Consider the following 19928-nt stretch of genomic DNA (forward strand, 5'->3'; position numbering starts at 1 on the left):
ATTCATTGATCCTCATTTCAAAACGAAAGCAGAAAAATCAGTTTCATTTTTTATTCTGAGTTTGTCAATTTAAAAATATATTTTCAAGTTTTTCAAATTTGATTTCCAAACAATACTATTTTGTTGTTTTTAACGCTTTTAGTACACAATGTACTAAAAGCGTTAAGAAACAACAAAATGTACTAAGTACATGTGTTTCGTTGTATTTATAACTTCTTGTACTAAAGGTAGAATTGTCTTTTCATGGTAAAAAAAAAACAACAAATACATAACAAATAAAAGGTACTTGTGCACTTATGTTACCATGGTGAAATAGTAACTTTATTATTTAGAAACCCATTCTTAAAATGGGGAAGAAAGGGTGTTTTGTTAACTATTCTGTACTTTCACCTAACAATTAAATATATCGTGAAACTTGAATTTATTTTTAACTCATTGTCAAGACCATTTTTTCGAATCTGTAAAACAAACCGGTTTATTTTTTAATTTTTATTAAACTGGGAATATCTAAATAATAATAATAATAATAATTAGGTGGTTCGATAAAGAATTTCATTGTGATGCATTTTGTAAATTTTTACCTTGTTTCCACCTTAACATTTTTCTTTAAAATGACTACCGTTTTAAGGTTTTCAGGTATGCTGAAAACGAATATCGCATTTAAATTTTCTGCAAATAAGTAGCTTTCCGGATATTAAGCAATGTCATTTCTTATGTTATTGTTGGTGGCTATCTTGGTACGTGCGTTTGCGCATAGTTTCTCGGGATTACGTTTGCGCGCTCACGTGTACCAAGATGGCCACCAGCGATAAGAAATGACATTGCTTGATATCCAGAAAACAACTTATTTGCAGAAAATTTAAATGCGATATTCGTTTTCAGCATACTCTAAAACCTAAAAAGTAATTTTAAATGTTAAGGTGGAAACAAGGTAAAAAAATTACCGTTTTATTTCTTTGTTTACATAGTTAAATTTTCAGTAAAACAACAGAATAAAAATGGCAAAAATTACCATCAACTGGTGAATATATAGTTGTTGCTTATCAGGATTCCTGGTATCCTGGTACTGTGAAAGCTACATCGAGGATTCATTGCAGAGTACGATTTATGGTTGCATCTCAGAAAATGGTATATTTTGGGCCAGATAGAGAGGATTTACAAAATTGAAAATTGGACTGGACCCAAAATGCATAAGTTCTGGTCGACTATGGGAATTTCCATCTTTTACAGAAATCCAAAATCTATATGAAAAATTTTCTTCAATTTATTTCTGAAATTAATTTATATCTACTCAATTTTTTCTTTTCTTTGAGGGGAGTAGTAAATACCGGCCATGAATGTTCTTTAGGCATTCAAATGTCCACGGAAAAGCATAAATTTTAGCACTTGAAATTCTCATAACTTTTGAACTACTGATGGTATTTGCATAATTCAAACGGTTTTAATATCTTTTACATAGCTCTTTTCATGCAAGTTGATAAAATAGCAATTATCTAAAAAGAAAAAAATCAACTTGTAATGCTAATATTCATGAAGGTACTGCAGTTGTATAATAGTTCTTAATAACAAGTAGAAATGTAAATATTTATTTTATACAAACATCTCCATAAATATGTTATTTATACAAACATCTCCAGCATATGTTTTAATTAGAGGCAAAATGGCTATGTCTCATCAGGCCAAGAATTCAAGCAAAAATAAAAAAAAAACTTATACTACACACATGACTTCTGCCTGTCTATATGCTCTGCTAGGCATGATCTAACCCGCCCTGGCTATACTTTTAATATACATACTATTCCAATTACCACCACCTTTTCCACATTTATATTAAAACTTTCTTAATAACAGATTCAAAATTTAAAACAAATAAAAGTACATTTTTGACCACTTCTGGGTAGTCATCAGAAATCAAAGTACTCCCTATCCCCCCTTTTCGTTTCCTTTCTTCTGTCAGTTCACTTTCCTTATTTATTTATAATACTTTTTTCAACGTGAAAACATCTACATTTTCCAATTCACTATTGCATATTTGGAGAAGATATATTGTATATGAAAACTATATATTAACTGAATTAGGCCTTTCTAGATTTATTAATATGATACTTAGACATTTTTTAAAACTATTTTTATCAATAATATTTTGTCACATTATTGAGTTTCTGCTTCCTGCTCACCCCAGATAGCAGTTTGCACTTGAGGAAGGAAGACAATGGTTATCATAGTTCTATGAACAACTACAGTTATTCGGAAGATACAAAATGCACACTGGTCTTATTGGATGGTTATTATCACTGGCCTATGCTGTGCACATCAACCAAGGGTTGCCAGATCTATTTATTTTATGGATGGGTTGCATAATGCACATGCAATGAGTGAAAGGTTACATACGTACTCTTGAAATATCCAGTTTATTCTAGCCTCAAAGGTTTACTTCATAAGATCGCTAGCTATGGTATAGCTGGAAAAGTCTTCTCAATTATTAAATCATTTCTTTCTGATAGGTTCATAAGAGTAGTAGTTGAGGGGCAAAAATCAGAAGCTCACAGTATTAATGCCGGTGTCCCTCAGGGATCCATCCTGGGCCCAACTCTTTTCCTGATCTACATTAATGATCTTCCAAATCATATCCTTACATCATTTGTAGACATTTATGCTGACGACACTACCATTTATGGTAGCACATCTAAGACAGTAAACGACCAAGTTCTCTCCAATTCTCTCTCCTCTGATCTTGAGCACGTAGTACAATGGGGAAAGGAGTGGCTGGTTACTTTTAATTCATCTAAAACCAAGCTTCTCTCTTTACATCATCAACATTCTAATTCACATTTGTCATCAATTGAAATGAATGGCTCTCGTCTTCAGGAGGCCTCAAGTTTTGACAAGCTTCTGGGCTTGACCATTACTCCTGATCTTAAATGGAACACGTAGATCAAATCTGTTGCCAAGGCCGCTGGAAAAATGGTGGGATCTTTCTATCGATCCAGTAGATATCTCACTGCTGATGCTATTCTCTACCTATATAAGAGCCAGGTACGTCCAAGGATGGAATACTGTTGCCACATCTGGGCAGGAGCTGCTAGAAAGGACTTGTCCTGCCTTGATAGAGTTCAAAATAGACTTCGTAGCCTCGTAGGAGATGTCCTTTTCTCCTCCTTGCAACCTCTATCTCACAGAAGAGATGTTGCGAGTTTGTCTCTGATGTATCGTTATTTTCATGGAAAGTGTTCAACTGAGCTTCAATCTATGGTCCCCCCTCGCCAAACTTTCACAAGAAACACTCGTCTAGCTGTAAACACTATCAATAATTCCCCCCACTCTTTATCTGTGCCTAAACCTAAACGTAGATTCCATGAACAAAGCTTCTTTCTTAGAACTGCACGCCTGTGGAATTGTCTTCCGTTTTCCATCTTTCCGGCTGACTACAATATGGTTGTGTTCAAGTCTAAAGTAAATAAGTTCTTGATGAGCCGTTCCATATAAGTTATTAAATTTACCAAATTTTCATTACTAATGATTACTATATTGACCAATTTCTACTGTACACTCTTTAACCCTTATCCTTGAGTGGCCTCTTGGCCTTGATAATGTGGTGATGCCTTTGTAAAAAAAAAAAAAAAAAGGTATTCTATTAGAAGGATAATTGTTTTGGAGGAAGCTTAATTGTCTGTTTGTTAGTTAACATCTGGCACACTGAGTTTTATTGGAGATCGATAGAGATATCAATTTTTACTTTTCTGCTTTTTATCATGTAATGATTCTCTGTCGCATTTGTTTTCTGATTGATTGGATATTCTGCCTCTTACTAACATTTCTTATTGATTTATTGACTTGACTAATAATCAGCATTTGCCCCTGATCACATCAAAAAGTGATGCACGTGGGTGTACGCACGTGTTGATGGGCAGACCGCATTTGAAAAACATCATTGCCTCTCCTACTCTTTCTTTCTCTTTTTACTCTCATCAGTTTTGTAAATGAATTAATAATAGGTATTGTTGGTGTGTATATTTTGGTGTTGAGCTTTTACCTCTTAGCTGTTGTGTAGGTAAAAAGATGTCTAACTGTATACTTCCATTCTGCCAGCCTGACTGTTTCAAACATCTCTTCAAAGACAGAGAAAAATGTAAGTTAACAAATTAATTCCAAATGGATTAAAAAAAAACTTTTCATATTTGTTTGTAATATACTTTTAGAATTAAATGTAGAATTATTATGTATGATTGGTGAGGTTTGATTCTAGGGTCAACTATAGCCTGATACAAAAGTATCTAGTGAATTGGTTCGGTTTGGTCATGTGACAAAGACAGTAATGTTTGAAGAATATTACCAGGTACTGTTTAAAATTTCAACAAGGAAAGACATGTAATATAAGATCTTACTTGATTAAGTAACACATAGTTGAAGAAAATAGATCATTAGATAAATTAATAAAATATATATTTTAAATTAAGAGTGAATTGCCTTTGTCTTCTATGAATTTTCCAGCTATTTTTACTTTCCTCATTGAATGCAGACCTAAAATCAATAATAAATCTCTGTGCCAGAATATTGTTTATAGCAAAACAAAAATTGGAATTATCAAGCATTTTTTAGCAGTATTGATCAATTTGTAATATAAACACTTGGCCCTGACTTTTAGACCCTATAATGATTTTCTTCCAAATTGAATTCCTTTTTATCAAACTGTTTGTGAATCAGTTTGATGAAAATGCAGATTTAATGTGCAAAGTAAATCATGTTCAGTTTCTTTGTTTTTTTTTTTTTGTTTTTTTAAACATAGTTTTATTATCTCTCCTGATGATGTTTGATTTATGGTTTTTGTCAATGCAAAATGTTGAAATCTCATGAGAGTTAATTTGATGTGATACGAAATGGGGGTGGGTGTAATGAATAGTATTAACTTTTTATACTGGATTTGTACATTACACAGGTGTTTTTGTATCTGATAAACCAGCTAGCTCTGTTATTGTATCTATAATTACTCAGTTCATCAATGTTTGTTTCCCTACGTTTTTTCTTATATACTGTAATGACATAAAATGCATGTTAACATTCATTAGTTCTGAGATTGAGTTATGTTTTAAGATTATATTTTAATTGTTCTAATTAGGTATAAATTGTAATTAACTGGATAAATTCATCCATATCTCACTTGTATTTTTCTCACTCTCTTTCTAACTGTTCATTCAACTTGTCTCTAATATTTCTTAATGTCTCTGTGAGCATTTAAAGAAGGAATGACTCTGTGTTTTTAGCTTTACCATCTAATTTGCATATTTGTATCTGTACAAACCACAAACATGTATGTAAATTAGATGGAAAAATAATAAATTGTTTTACTTTATTATTCCTAAGATGCTATAGAAGTAAAAAGAATTTTTAAATATGCATCCAAACAAACAGTAGAAAGAATCAATACCATCTATGTTCCAATGCCTTTTAATATAATTCCTACAATAATAAAGAAATGTATAGTTACATAGGTTTTACTACTAAAACTCTTTTATGTAAACTTAAAATGCAATATGTCAAATTCCAGCTCAATTCATCAACATTTAAAAATCTCCATCTGCACTCTTCCTGCATTTAAACAACTTTTAGTTTGTAACAGGAATTCTATATAGCGAAACTAATTCGGAATAATTTAAAATACTATAAGCTATTTATATAAAAACACAACCAACAATCATATTACGATATAAAAATATAAAAAATTATGATTTAAAAATTTTTTTTTTACCTGGTATTTACTTTAATTTTTTTTTAACTATGTGATTTTTTCTTTTACCAAAATATAATCTCAAATGTCAGTTGTGGAACTCTTTCAGGTTTATATTGTCTTGAAATGATTCTATCTTCGTCTCCCATTTTATTACATCAAGTGGCTTCATGCCTTGTTTGAAGTGACTTACATAAAGAAAAAAATAGATTAATTCCTATAAATACAAATATAAAAATGTAAACCGAACTTACCCACACATGTACATATAAAAAAAAACAAAAGAAAAAAACAATTAATTTAAATATAGTAAAACAAATTAAAACAAGAGATTTACCAAGCATCTTCAGAAAAATGTTTTTGAGTACGTTCATTAATATAACCAGTAAATCTCTTGATTTCTTACTGTGTTTAATTGTTCTTCTTTTGATTTTTTCCATACATCCCTTCTCCATGAAATTTCATTTTATGATATATTGTGTAATTTTATCCTCATATATTAGTGTTTATACAAAAATTTGGAACTTTTTGGTAGTATCAAAATTGAAAAAAAAAAAAAAATGAGCCTAATTTCTGACTTTAAAAACGATTCTTTTAATTATTTGATTGGCAATAATAAATGAAACAATGTTTTTATTTATTAGAAAGTTGTTTAGGTTGTTTATTTACAACATATGACTAATAATCACAGGGTGCAGATTAGAAATCCCATTCCTAGATTTAGCATTGACTCCTTGAATCTAATTTAATATTATTTTATTGGTAAATTATGGTAAACAAAGTAAATATTCTAGAGTTCACTTATGCCTATTCCTTTATCAAACCTTTTGAAATGTTCAAATTTATTTTTGCACGTTATTTGTTAAATCTGTATGAGAGTTCACAGTTGAGTATTAAAACGTTCAGAGCAAGTTGTTTTTTTTTTTATTATCATTTTGCTGGCGCAATCCTGACTGATCACTGCATATCTATTCTCTGAAATGATTAATGTTTTATTGTGTTTTTTTGGCATAAAATTCTTTCAACCTAATGCTTATTTCTTTTTGCAAATAATTAAATTAATTTTCAATTTATCGAGATTTCAAAAATATGTGACTACTAAAATATCTCTAGAATTATTTTCACTGAATTTTGGTAAAAATGGCACAAGTGGATAAATGTAGATAAAAATCTCACCATGAGTTATTCAAAATCATCATAAAAAGAAAATATTTAAAAGTTTGTAGATTTAAAAAAAAAAAAATTATATCTACATTTGAAAAGACTCTTCCTCCAAACGCAAAATAAGACTACCTTTTTTGGGCGATTACATGTGAATATATTGCAAAAGCAAACAATTATTTTAGAATTAAGAGTGGATGATTAGTTGCACATATAAATTCAATGTAAAATCAACCCTCATTTTAAGGCCATTTTAATTTTTTAGGGCAGTTAACTAAATTTATTTACTACTAATCCTAAGTTCAAGTGGCAAAGTTATAAAACACTTTTTTTTGTATTTAGAATTAATAGAAAATACTTGTACTGATAGCATATTTAGTTTGCTCATGAACAAGATTTAAAACAAACAAAATTGGTTACATGTCCTTAAAATACTGCCTGACTCGAAAGAGGTGATCATTGTAAGCTAAATTTATATGCAAAACTGATTCTTGTTTTATTTATTTTTACTGCTAAGTTTTTATGGTTGTTTACATATAATCACTTAAAAAATTAAGAATCGCATTTTTCTTTTTGGATTAATTAGCATAGGTGTAGAGCTCTAATGATACCTTTTTTCTTTCATAATAAAAAGATATAGTTGCAAATTTGTGGGGGAGAAACAAAAACAGCAAAAATAAATCACCGGCAATTTCATAAGAATAGAACATTTACAAAGTACCAAAAAATGGTTAATAAACTAAATATAAAACGATTAAAACAATTTTTTTTTAATCAAATTATATTTTCACTGGTGGACTTTTGTTCATATTTGAATTAATATGATGGGCTTTTGTATCATCATCACTAAATCATCCTCCACCTATCTGTGAGAAAATGAGATCATACATTTTGTGAACACTTAAAAGAAAAATTATTAATGAATTTAGAGTGGGGGATCAGTTTCATATATAAATTTAATATAAAATGACCACCCATTTCTGAGATATTCTAGTGTTTTATAACAGTTAATAAAAAGTTTTATTTTCCTCTCAGAGATAAATTCTGTATGTTTATCTTTTGGGAGTAAGATGGGGGGGGGGTCTACTTTTTTAATTGATTACGTAGGATTTTATGACCTTTCCAGTTAGACTTTGTGTTAGTAATAAAAACATTTAATAAACATCCCTAAAAGTTAAAATGACCCAGAAATGATCATTCTACATTAAATTTATGTATAAAACTGATCTTCCACTCTAAAATATTTTTTTTCTTTCTGTTAAACTTATTTTGCATTACCAATCATCAACTATTTTCAACAGTTTATGAAAAAATTAAAATAACATTTTGTCAACTAATCGCAAATTAATGAAAATCTGCTTTGTTTTAAAAGAGAAATCTTTATTGGTCTCATAATTTTCAATGAATTACAAGGAAAACATTTGAGAAAAGTTATTTAAAAAGAACTACTTAATATATGACCCTTGCCCTCAACCAAGTATATTTTTATGTTTGAAAAAATTTAGTCATTACACAAGAGTTTGACAATGATTTGAAAAAAGCAATAAATCTGTTGCTACATACCATATGACTTCCAGTTAAGTGGAGCTATAAAAGAAGATGCACAGAGCACGTAGCAGAGTGCATATTCCATTAACACGGACTTGTAGCTAACACCTACTATTTGTAAATGCGTCTTGTTCCACTACTTAATAAAGTAATCTACATTTTCTATGTTTATCATTCTTTTTGTGCAATATAACAAAATATCTAACTAAATATTTAAAAATTAAAAAAATCAGAATCAGTATTATTGGGAAATAACTAATGTATATATTATTAGTAGGACAAAAATATATCATTAAGTATATCGTTAAGTAAGCTACACAGTCCAGGTTCAATTCCTGAAATGACTCATCAGCCTAAGTGAACAGATTTTTGTTAGCGATTGTTTTTGTATATCTAAGTAGTCTAGCTAACTATACAATCAGATTTGTCGTTATTTCTCTCTCACAGAATAGTATTTACTTGACCTATGGCTGAGCTTCTCTCAAATAAAGGCTTAGCAAACTTTACTTGGCACTCTTTTCTTTTGATTGGTTGTTGATGCACCCCCATTGTAAATATATAAAATTAACAGGTAACCTTATTTTAGGATGTACAGAATTGAAATAGTTTCTTTTCTATTCATTTTGTTATTTGTTGCTACTTTCAGATGTTGATTTAATTATTTATTTATTTGTTATGCATGTAGATATTGAATGCTAGCCGATATATATATATATATATATATATATATAACATAACAGAACTAAAGCCACCTACAGATTTTCTCACATAGCAAATTAAAGGACAGTCCTCTAAAAACTATGCCTATGTCCAAGCCGATATACATATAAAGGCATATGTATATGCTTACATATTGCATGGGGATGCAAAAGAAATGTTACTGCATTGCAAAGAGATGCTGAAGAAATATTGTCACACTGCACGAAGATGCAGGTGTGAGGTTACTGCATTACAAGAAATATATGAGACTTGTTTAAGTCATATCGTTACACAATTTTAAAATGAAGTATATTTTATGTCTACAGTTGATTGCTATTTCGCTTGTACAGTTAAGTAAGTTTTGGAAATCTTTAAAATTTTAAACTTCTCATTCAAATATAATTTACACCGTCAATAATCAAAGCAAATGATAACAAAGTATTGAACAAGAGCAGTAGAAAAAAATCAAAACAAAATGCATAAACAAGTGATAAATATAGCAACAATAACATTAAGAAGAACAATAATATAACAACTGGAAATAGTAATAATTCAAACTTTAATAGCAAATACACAAATGAAAATAAGAAAGTCAATAATCATGAGAAAAACTGTATAGCTCTCATACTTTGTCTACTACAAAATAATTGCTTAACAAGAACCATTGTTTATTAAGCCACAATATTTGCCCATGAAAACACGAATAAAAAAATACTATATAAAAGAAACCACCCTTTTAAAACCAAGTACAAAATTATAAAAACACATTAAATAACAAATAACATGTATTCAAAGCATCACTAGCTGGAAGCTCAAACAAAGCAGATGGTCAGCAATAATTTAACGGAGAATATTATGATGGGCCAATACATGTAAATATTTAGACAGCCTGTCAAGATTATGTGTGAATGAAAGCTTAACATTTTAAACCGCAAAGATTCACAAAACTTACTAAATCATAAAAGCAAAACAATAACCAACTGTAGACAGATTAAACTTCAGCTAAATTTTGTGTGATAACTGGTGTGTCATAATATAATACTACTATTTTGACTTCTTATTGCTATATTTAGTATAAAGTTAGTAATGTGTATCTGTTTATATCTATGTACAGGATTCACTCCTAAATTAACCGATCATTATGAATTTTGGAACATGTCTGTTAGGCGTAAAAGGCGGTAATATGAGCTATATTTAGGTTTATTTAGTTTTTATGCAAAGGGAGTTGTACCCCCTTGTGATAATTCTGTTTATTTTATTTATTTTTTTTTGTAAAATTTTTACAATATCTATCAATTAACATCAAATAATAAATACACACAAAATTGAAGTCCCTTCAAAGAATTTTAAATGATTATTAGGGGTGGGGGCATAATATGAAGATCAATTCCCATTTGAAAATGAAAATATTTCAAATTTGCATTCATAGTCATTAGGGGCTAATTAAGATTGTTGTGATTGTTTTCTTTCTTGAATTGCAGGCAGCCACATTCAGGATCCCAAAATGGTGTACCCATTTGTCAAGCTTGGCCAACAATGCATGGAACGTGTTTCTACCATTGTGGAAAAGCTTATCGGTAAGCTATCTATAGTTCTTCGCTTGTTTGATCAATTGACAAACTCAAAAGAAAAATTAAGGAAAATTTGTGAATAGAATGTAAATTTCTGAAAGTGAAATTTATTGTATTTAATAGGCAGTTTGGTTTATTCCTTCCCTCTCTCTCTTAAAAGAAATTTGAAAAGCAAATAATGTGTGTTTTTTTTTATTAAAGATAAATCAATAAAATTATTTATTTAAAAATGCTGAGACTTCCGACAAGTAAAATGCCATTTTCAAAGTAAGACTTGCCTTTTTTTTCCTTTATTCTACTTGTATTAAATCAAGGAAGGGTGACCCTTTCATAGAGATAACAAAATATATGTCCAATCTTGGTGATGAACATTTAAAAATATAATTTTACACACACACACACACATATATATATATCAAGCAAGAGGCAAGGGCTCCCTCAGTCTTTGACAGACTATGGTTGGTTACCCACAAAGAGTTGCCTGCGTGTGAAAATCTTATTGGCAGGAGGTGCGCAATCTCCAACCACACCTCTCCTGAGTTGACATTGTTAAATACCAGTAGGAAGTGAAGTGTACAAGATGACTAGAAACAAATGCTGAGATAAGCGGAGAGCACATACAACGCCTAGAATTCTCAAATGGTTGCCCATCTGGTACTAACCAGGCTCGCCGTTGCTTAACTTCGGTGATCTGATGAGAACCGGTGTGTCAACACGATTATGCCGTAATATATATATATATATATATATATATATATATAATTTTTTTCTTTTAGCCCTGATGAAGACATGGAAATGTTGAAATGTTGATTGGTCCATGTAGACTCCTTATAATTGTTGTTTAATTTTATTTAGAGAAGTTCTAAACATGTATTGAGCACTTTTGAAAAAATCTTGTTATATTTGAACTTAATTTATATATGTGAGAGAAAGAGAAAGATGAACAAATTGAAGATTTAAGGGATCCATTTTCAATCACTGGTCTTGACCATTTATTAGTTTCACACTATCACCGATCATCAGGAGCATCTCTGACTGGCAGCAATAAGAAAAAAAAATGGAAGACTAGAAGAATGAATAGTATTTATGCACGTCATCATGCATTGATTTTTTTTTCTCTCATAACTCTAAGCATACTTTGCTTTGTTAATACTATTTATTATTGCTTTGTATATAGCATTAGCTTTTGAGCATTTGTTCTTCAAGGGGTAATTATTTTGTATTCTATAATTATGCAACAAGTTAGATTAAGCACGAATGCTTTTTATTTGATCAGGTCTTAAATAGCAAAGCAAATATTTATATGTCTGCATTTAGCTAAAAGTTTTTGGTTTTTATTTAATTATTTAATCTGGTTTTTGAAGTTTATAATTTGGTCTTTTTGGTCCCCCAACAAAAGGAGGGTGGACCTGTAAATTCACTCTTGTCCGTTCGTCCGTCCGCACTTTTCTCAATAACTACGCCTTCGGAGTTTTCGAAATTTTGCACAAACATTAATCATGATAGGAATAAAAAAAAGTAACAACGGATTTTCCAGGAAAACTGTGATTTTTTTTTACCCCTACCCAGAGGTGCCTTTCGGGTTAAAATGGCTAAAATTGACACTTTTGTGCTTATTAAAAAAAAATTTGATGCCTTGAATTTTTATAAAACATTCTGAAAAGTTGTAACTAACTGATTTCTATATAATTTTGTTTGTCTATACTTCACAATAACTCTTGGGTGTACCCCAGGGGTTCTTTTAGGGCTAATAAAACACTCCAATTTTGGAACTATTTTACCATATTTGTCCAAAATTTTCTGTGTATGTCTATTTAGCAGTTCTTGAGGACTTTTGGGGCTAAATGGACTTTGTCATTTCTTTTTTTTTTTTGCATGGTGCAGATCAAATTTACATATGTTAAGGCCTAAAACTGCACCGTTTGTTCATTTTCACCAGGATTTTACGTCCCCTTGGGACTTTTAGGACTAAATGCTGAACTTAGTCATTTTTTTTATGCCTCGTTCACTGTACATTCATGGGGGATCATGCATGCTTCACTTGTTTCCTCTAAATATAATTTACATTTTATACTAACTATATTACAAGTAGAAGATTTTTTATTTATTTTTTAGATTAAAAAAATTATTTTTTGTGATTGGGGTGGGTCACCGCTTATCAAGATCTGGAGCCCACTGTAGGAAAAGAGTTAATGAGTGATGGTGGAGTTAATGAGTAGATGGTAAGACAACACTGATGATCAATAATGGTGGAACTTGGATAGGGTTTAATTATATAAAAGGACGGCTCAGAAAGAACTTATTAACATTGGACTTGAAAACAACTATGTTGTAGTCAGTTGGGAAGCAGCACCAGATTTCTCAATTGTTAATAAACCTAATACTTTTGTTTTGTTCCCACATATATATTTAGATAATGTACTACTATTTCTATATTTTTCAACTCTGGAAAGTCTTGATTGACAATTATTTTATCATATGATTACATAAATTAGTATTAACACTAATAGCATGAATACTCCTATTACTGTTTTTGTTGTGTTTTGTATTGAGACTGAAAATAAGAGACCAGTATACTGTTGCTACAACAATAGTGCAGAGGATAGGAACTTAAATAATCTTTGGGCCTAACAGCAGAGAGTCTAATGGACGAATTCATTCAGTGAGAGGAGGGGAGTAAGAATATAAATTAAAATTATTTTCTCTTTCAAGTTTTATAATAAGGACTTAAGTGTCCTATTCAATAATAAAATCCTTGCATTTTCAAGAAATAATTTTTAAAAAAATTTATTTTAAAAAAGTTTTAATTCTATTTTTTAAATTTTTACTATAATTTTTATGTATTTATCAGGAAATGTTCATATCCTGTACGATTTTTATAGTGAGTTGGCCAGAACTTTGCTTCTAACTGGTTTTTCACAAGGGTTGTTTGCTTCTATCAGTTCAGAAAATTACATATTTTCTGCCTCACTTGTAGAGGTTTCTGGCTTGCTATAAGGTGCCATACAAGTATCCACTGAGATTTTGGTAGTTTCGATGCCAGAATGTAGATGTACATGGGCATAGTTATAATGCATTATTTTGTATATTTTCTTTAATAGAAAAAATATGCATATTTTTTCTATTGAATTGCATAGATGCAATTTAAGCCTGGCTTAATTACAACAGTTATGTGCTCAATCTGACTTTGCATAGCTTTTGTAGAATAAAAATTAATGAACCAATGTTTAACAACTAATGTTACATACACAATACTCGCAAATAATATTAATAATGAAAAGAAACTATACATAAACACTACTAGTAAAAAAACATTGAAACTCAAATACACTTGTGTATATGAATAAAAAAATGTGTAAAATGTGCAGTCACAAGTATAAATACTGTTTATTTTTATCAGTTTTGCTTTATATTAACTATAGGATATTTCCTCAATATTAGTTATATTGTTACAATTCTGTTTTGAGTTTTAGATGTCAGTTTTCTTGTTTATTATGATAAATGAGAACTTCCTGCTAAACACAATCTATTTACTGCACCTAAAATTTCATCCAAAAATGTCAGCTATTTATTTATGATGGTGGCTAAGTAGTTGATGGCACAGATTGAAAAGTTGGATGTACCAAGTTTGAATCCAGTTTGTTCCACAGAAACATTTTCATGTAATCCACACTTGACCTTGTCTAACTTCCTGGGAAAAGAGGTAAATGATTTTATTTATTCAACTAATAGGTTAATACATACACATACGCAAGGAATCACTCAAAATGAAGAAACAGTTTCATTTAAATTATAAGAAAATAATCAATTGATTTTTTATAGCAGATGTTGGAACTATAGAAAGTAAAATCAAGTAGTTTTCAGTTTTTGGAAACATCATTCAGAGAAGAAAATGTGATTTCAAGAGAATGCAAGAAAACTTGGCCACCTTACTCCCCGATCTTGCACCAGTAGACTTCTTTTTAATTGCCAGAGTGTTTCACTACCAACAACCAAGAAGTCTTGTAAAACTTTAAAGTTTCAATTGAAGATGAATGCACAAGCTTCATGCGCGAAAAAATGAGCAACACTGTGACATAGTTTCTACAGCATGTTCTTTTGGTTAGCAAGCACTTAAAGACTGTGTTGTAAAATTCTGTAAATCTTCATTTTTTTGGTTAATACATGCACTTTTAGAAAACCTCTTGAATAATACTTTTCAGTTATTATACTTATATTTTCCAAAGATATTAAAGTAAAATGGAAGCTAACCAATAAAAAAAAATTCCTTTGTTTTTGGACGTCCTCTGTATGTGTGCGTGCGTGTGTGCATATGTGTTAAACAAAAAGCATTAAACGTTTGCAAATGGAGAACGAGATTTTTTTTTTTTTTTTTTTTTTTTTACACAGTGATCATCACTTATCGAGGCCCGGAAGCTACTCAGGGATAAGGGTTATTGCAAGTACATTACGTTAGTGTGGAGATTTGATGAAGTGTTTATTTAAGGGGGTGGTTCATTAGATTACAAAGCTAAGATTCACTGTTAACATATATGTTAACATTTCAAAATAGATATTTTTGCTTTATGTGTGTGTGTGTGTGTCACTGATATAAAATCAACCTCAAAATAAAACTTTCTTTTTTTACAGGTAATTCTTCTGACAAACCACATGATAAAATCGACCCACAAACTGTTGCATTTCTTAAAGAAGAGAACCTCGCTCCAATGTCTTCCTATCTGGAAATGACCTCTGCTGACACTTTCACCAAGTAAGGACTTTTAACTACTTAATGTATATGTTCTTTTTTTTTATTTTTAGTTCTTAAATACATTTTGCAAATATGGATGGGTGGAAGTCGTCATGATTAAATCAAAGGTTTGTAATAGGTTAACATGGATCCATCCTCTTTGAATTCTTGCTTCTCAATGCAGCATCTGCGAAGAGATGGCAAAAGCAACAAAATAAACCTACAACAATTTTCCATAAATACACAAGTTAAGAACTATTGCACTTCTTAATCCCTCTGTATGTTTATTAAGCCTTTTGGCAATCGTTTAGATTAGAGGCTCGTTAAGATTTTTCAAAAAGATAATATAAAATTGTGTATAGGTGATATAAATTGTATTTTTTTTTTAAATTTGACATGCTAAACGTTTTGGAGTTAAATCAGTTTAGTATTATGCATGGAATATGAAGAAAAACACTATTTATGCTTGTATTATCAGCTTATTTCCTAGATGACACTATATTTTATAGAACATTGACTTTTTTCAGTATAATTTTCTACTTTAATAAATGTTAAAAAGTTGTATCTTCCTATTCCCATAATGCTAACTTGATTTTAACTCTAAAATGTTCAGCATGTCATAGTCTTAAAAAAATACTATTTTATCATCTACACCATTTATAAAAATCTTAATCTTCCTCTAATCTAAACCTTTGCTACCCTTTTTCTCTCTTTTTATTTATATCTCTGCATATATATGTTATATTTGTGCGGAATAAACACTGAAACTAATTAACCAATCATCATGAATTTTTCAATATTACTGCTAAGTATAAAGGTGGGTAATGTGGACTGTATTTCATTTAATTTAGTTTTATCCAAAAAGGGTCTGGAAGCCCCTTTTTGGATACTCAGATACCTTTGATTTTTATTAAACTTTTACCAGATGTATTAAACCTGCATTAATAAATTTGTTTTGTTACAATTTATTTATTGACCATTTATCAAGGCCCAAAGGCCACTCAAAGATAAGGCCAATGAGTTTATGATGGTCATCAGGACACCAGAATAGTAATCGTTAGTGATGGAAATTGGGTAGAATTTCATTATTTAAGGGGATGGGTCAACAAGAACTTGTTTACATTAGACCATGTTGTAATCAGCTGGAAAGCAGGCCAATGGAACAGTTCCACAGTCGGCCAGTTCTAGGAAAGAAGCTGTGTTCATGGAATCTGCATTTAAATTTAGGCACAGATAGAAAGTGGGGAAAATTGTTGATGGTGGTTGTAGCTAGTCAAGTGTTTTTGTGAAAGTTTGCAAATGGGGAACCATAAATTGGAGTTCAGATGAAAACTTGCCATGAAAATAATGATAGAGCAGAGGCACGTTTGCAACATCACTTTTGTGGGAAAGAGGTTGCAGGGAAGAGAAAAGGGCATCTCTTACTAGGCCTTGAACTCTGTCAAGGCAGGATAGGCTGCTCCAAACATTTCTTGCTCAGATGTGTCAACACTACTCCATCTTAGGACATATTTGACTCTTATACAAGTAGAGGATTGCATACACAGTGAGACATCTACTGGAGTGGAAGAATGATTCAACCATTTTTCCAGCGATCTTGACAACAGATTTGATGTATATGTTCCATTTCAGATCAGGAATGAAGGTCAGTCCTAGAAACTTGTCTGAACATGGTGCTTCCCCAAGATGAAAGCCATTCGTTTTAATTGGGGTCCGAGCATTGATGATGGAAAGAGAAAAGCTTGGTTTTAAAATTAACCAGTCACTTTTTTACCTATTGGACCACATGCTCAAGATCAGAAAAGATAGAATCAGAGAGATCTTGATCATTGCCAGCCTTTCAAGTATTGCCATAGATGGTAGTGTCGTCTGCATAAATGTCTATGAATGATCTAAGAATGTGATTTGGGAGGTAATTGATGATCAAGAAAAGAATTGTGCTCAGGATGGAACCCTGAGGGATACCAGTGTTACAGTTTCTGCTCATGAATGATTACTCTTATAAGCCTATCAGAGAGAAAGGATTTAATAATTGAGAGGGCATTTCCATCTATTCTAATGCTGGAAATCTTGTGAAGTAGCCATTTATACCATATCCTTTTTTTTTTTTTTTTTTTTTTTTACATGGGGGTCACCACTTATCAAGGCCTGGAGAACACTCAGGGATAAGGGTTATTGCGTGTACAGTAATCAATGAGATAGTATTGTAGTAATCATTAGTATTGGAGATTTGATAGTGTCTTACTTAAGGGGGGTGGTTTGTCAGGAATTTGTTTATGTTGGATTTAAAGACATCCAAGTTGTAGTCAGGTGGGAAACAGGCAAACGGAATAGAGTTCCACAGTCGTGCACTTCTGAGAAAGAAGCTCTGCTCATGGAATCTACGTTTGGATTTAGGCAAAGATAAAGAGTGGGGAAAATTGTTGACAGTAGTTTCAGCCAGACGGGTGTTTCTCGTGAAAGATTGGCGAGGGGGGACGAGAGATTGGAGCTCAGACGAGCACTTGCCATGGAAATAACGACAAAACAAAGACAGGCTCGCAACGTCTCTTCTGTGAGTGAGAGGCTGCAGGGAAGAGAAAAGGGCATCCCTCACTAAACCACAAAGTCTATTTTGTACTCTGTCAAGGCAGGATAGGCTGTTTTTAGCAGCTCCTGCCCAGATGTGGCAGCAATACTCCATCCTTGGATGTACTTGGCTTTTATACAGATAGAGAATTGCATCAGTAGTGAGATATCTTCTGGAGTGGTAGAAGGATTCCACCATTTTCCCAGTTTCCTTGGCAACAGACCTGATGTACATGTTCCATTTCAGATCAGGAGTAAAGGTCAAACCCAGAAGCTTGTCAAAACAATAAAAAGCCTTTGATATGTCAAGAACAATTTCTCTAGAAATGAAGCCCCCATCGAGAGATTCACTAATCCTGTATGTGGTCATCCAACCAAGCTATAAAATTCCTGCTTGTGTGACATCGGCTTGGGTTGTGGCTTGGTTGGATGACCACATCCCTTGTTCAAGACAAAGTATGTTCATTTCATAGTTGGATTTTGCCGTGGTTTACTTGATCTGTGTTAGTTAATAGACTTTCTTGTGTGTATGGCGCATTTGCTCATGTGGCAGAGTACTCGCCTCGCATGCAAGAGACTCAGGTTTTGAATCCCGAGTTCGGATATGTCTAACTAATGAGCCTAAATGAGGGTAAAACTCAAATCTTGGACTTCCGGTTTGTTAAGTGTCATGGCCTTTGTGAACTGCGACATTGTTTGACTGGAAATAATTATATAATCTCTCACATTCTGAATATATATATATATATATATATATATATATATATATATATATATATTTTTTTTTTACAAAGGCATAACCACATTATCAAGGCCAAGAGGCCACTCAAGGATAAGGGTTAAAGAGTGTACAGTAGAAATTGGTCAATATAGTAATAATTAGTAATGAAAATTTGGTAAATTTGATAACTTATATGGAACGGCTCATCAAGAACTTATTTACTTTAGACTTGAACACAACCATATTGTAGTCAGCCGGAAAGCAGGAAAACGGAACACAATTCCACAGGCGTGCAGTTCTAAGAAAGAAGCTTTGTTCATGGAATCTACGTTTAGGTTTAGGCACAGATAAAGAGTGGGGGAAATTATTGATAGTGTTTACAGCTAGACGAGTGTTTCTTGTGAAAGTTTGGCGAGGGGGAACCATAGATTGAAGCTCAGTTGAACACTTTCCATGAAAATAACGATACATCAGAGACAAACTCGCAACATCTCTTCTGTGAGATAGAGGTTGCAAGGAGGAGAAAAGGACATCTCCTACGAGGCTACGAAGTCTATTTTGAACTCTATCAAGGCAGGACAAGTCCTTTCTAGCAGCTCCTGCCCAGATGTGGCAACAGTATTCCATCCTTGGACGTACCTGGCTCTTATATAGGTAGAGAATAGCATCAGCAGTGAGATATCTACTGGATCGATAGAAAGATCCCACCATTTTTCCAGCGGCCTTGGCAACAGATTTGATATACGTGTTCCATTTAAGATCAGGAGTAATGGTCAAGCCCAGAAGCTTGGCAAAACTTGAGGCCTCCTGAAGACGAGAGCCATTCATTTCAATTGATGACAAATGTGAATTAGAATGTTGATGATATAAAGAGAGAAGCTTGGTTTTAGATGAATTAAAAGTAACCAGCCACTCCTTTCCCCATTGTACTACGTGCTCAAGATCAGAGGAGAGAGAATTGGAGAGAACTTGGTCGTTTACTGTCTTAGATGTGCTACCATAAATGGTAGTGTCGTCAGCATAAATGTCTACAAATGATGTAAGGATATGATTTGGAAGATCATTAATGTAGATCAGGAAAAGAGTTGGGCCCAGGATGGATCCCTGAGGGACACCGGCATTAATACTGTGAGCTTCTGATTTTTGCCCCTCAACTACTACTCTTATAAACCTATCAGAAAGAAATGATTTAATAATTGAGAAGAC

General features: G+C 31.8%; 1 protein-coding gene across 2 annotated transcripts in view; it reads left to right on the forward strand.

Annotated features, from left to right (window-relative positions):
• The window catches only part of LOC145242809 (VPS9 domain-containing protein 1-like), an 86777-nt gene that overhangs the window by 29540 nt on the left and 37309 nt on the right, over nucleotides 1-19928 (forward strand). Inside the window, exons 3-4 of one of the 2 annotated variants that reach the window (XM_080105947.1) lie at nucleotides 10615-10710; nucleotides 15334-15454. In XM_080105947.1, coding sequence (XP_079962073.1) covers nucleotides 10615-10710; nucleotides 15334-15454 — 217 coding nt within the window. The remainder of the gene's footprint in view (nucleotides 1-10614; nucleotides 10711-15333; nucleotides 15455-19928) is intronic. The other variant, XM_080105977.1, reaches the window with a different exon arrangement.

Source organism: Euprymna scolopes, chromosome 1 (genome assembly GCF_053919585.1).
Source record: "Euprymna scolopes isolate OS-2025 chromosome 1, ASM5391958v1, whole genome shotgun sequence".
NCBI lineage: Eukaryota > Metazoa > Mollusca > Cephalopoda > Sepiida > Sepiolidae > Euprymna > Euprymna scolopes.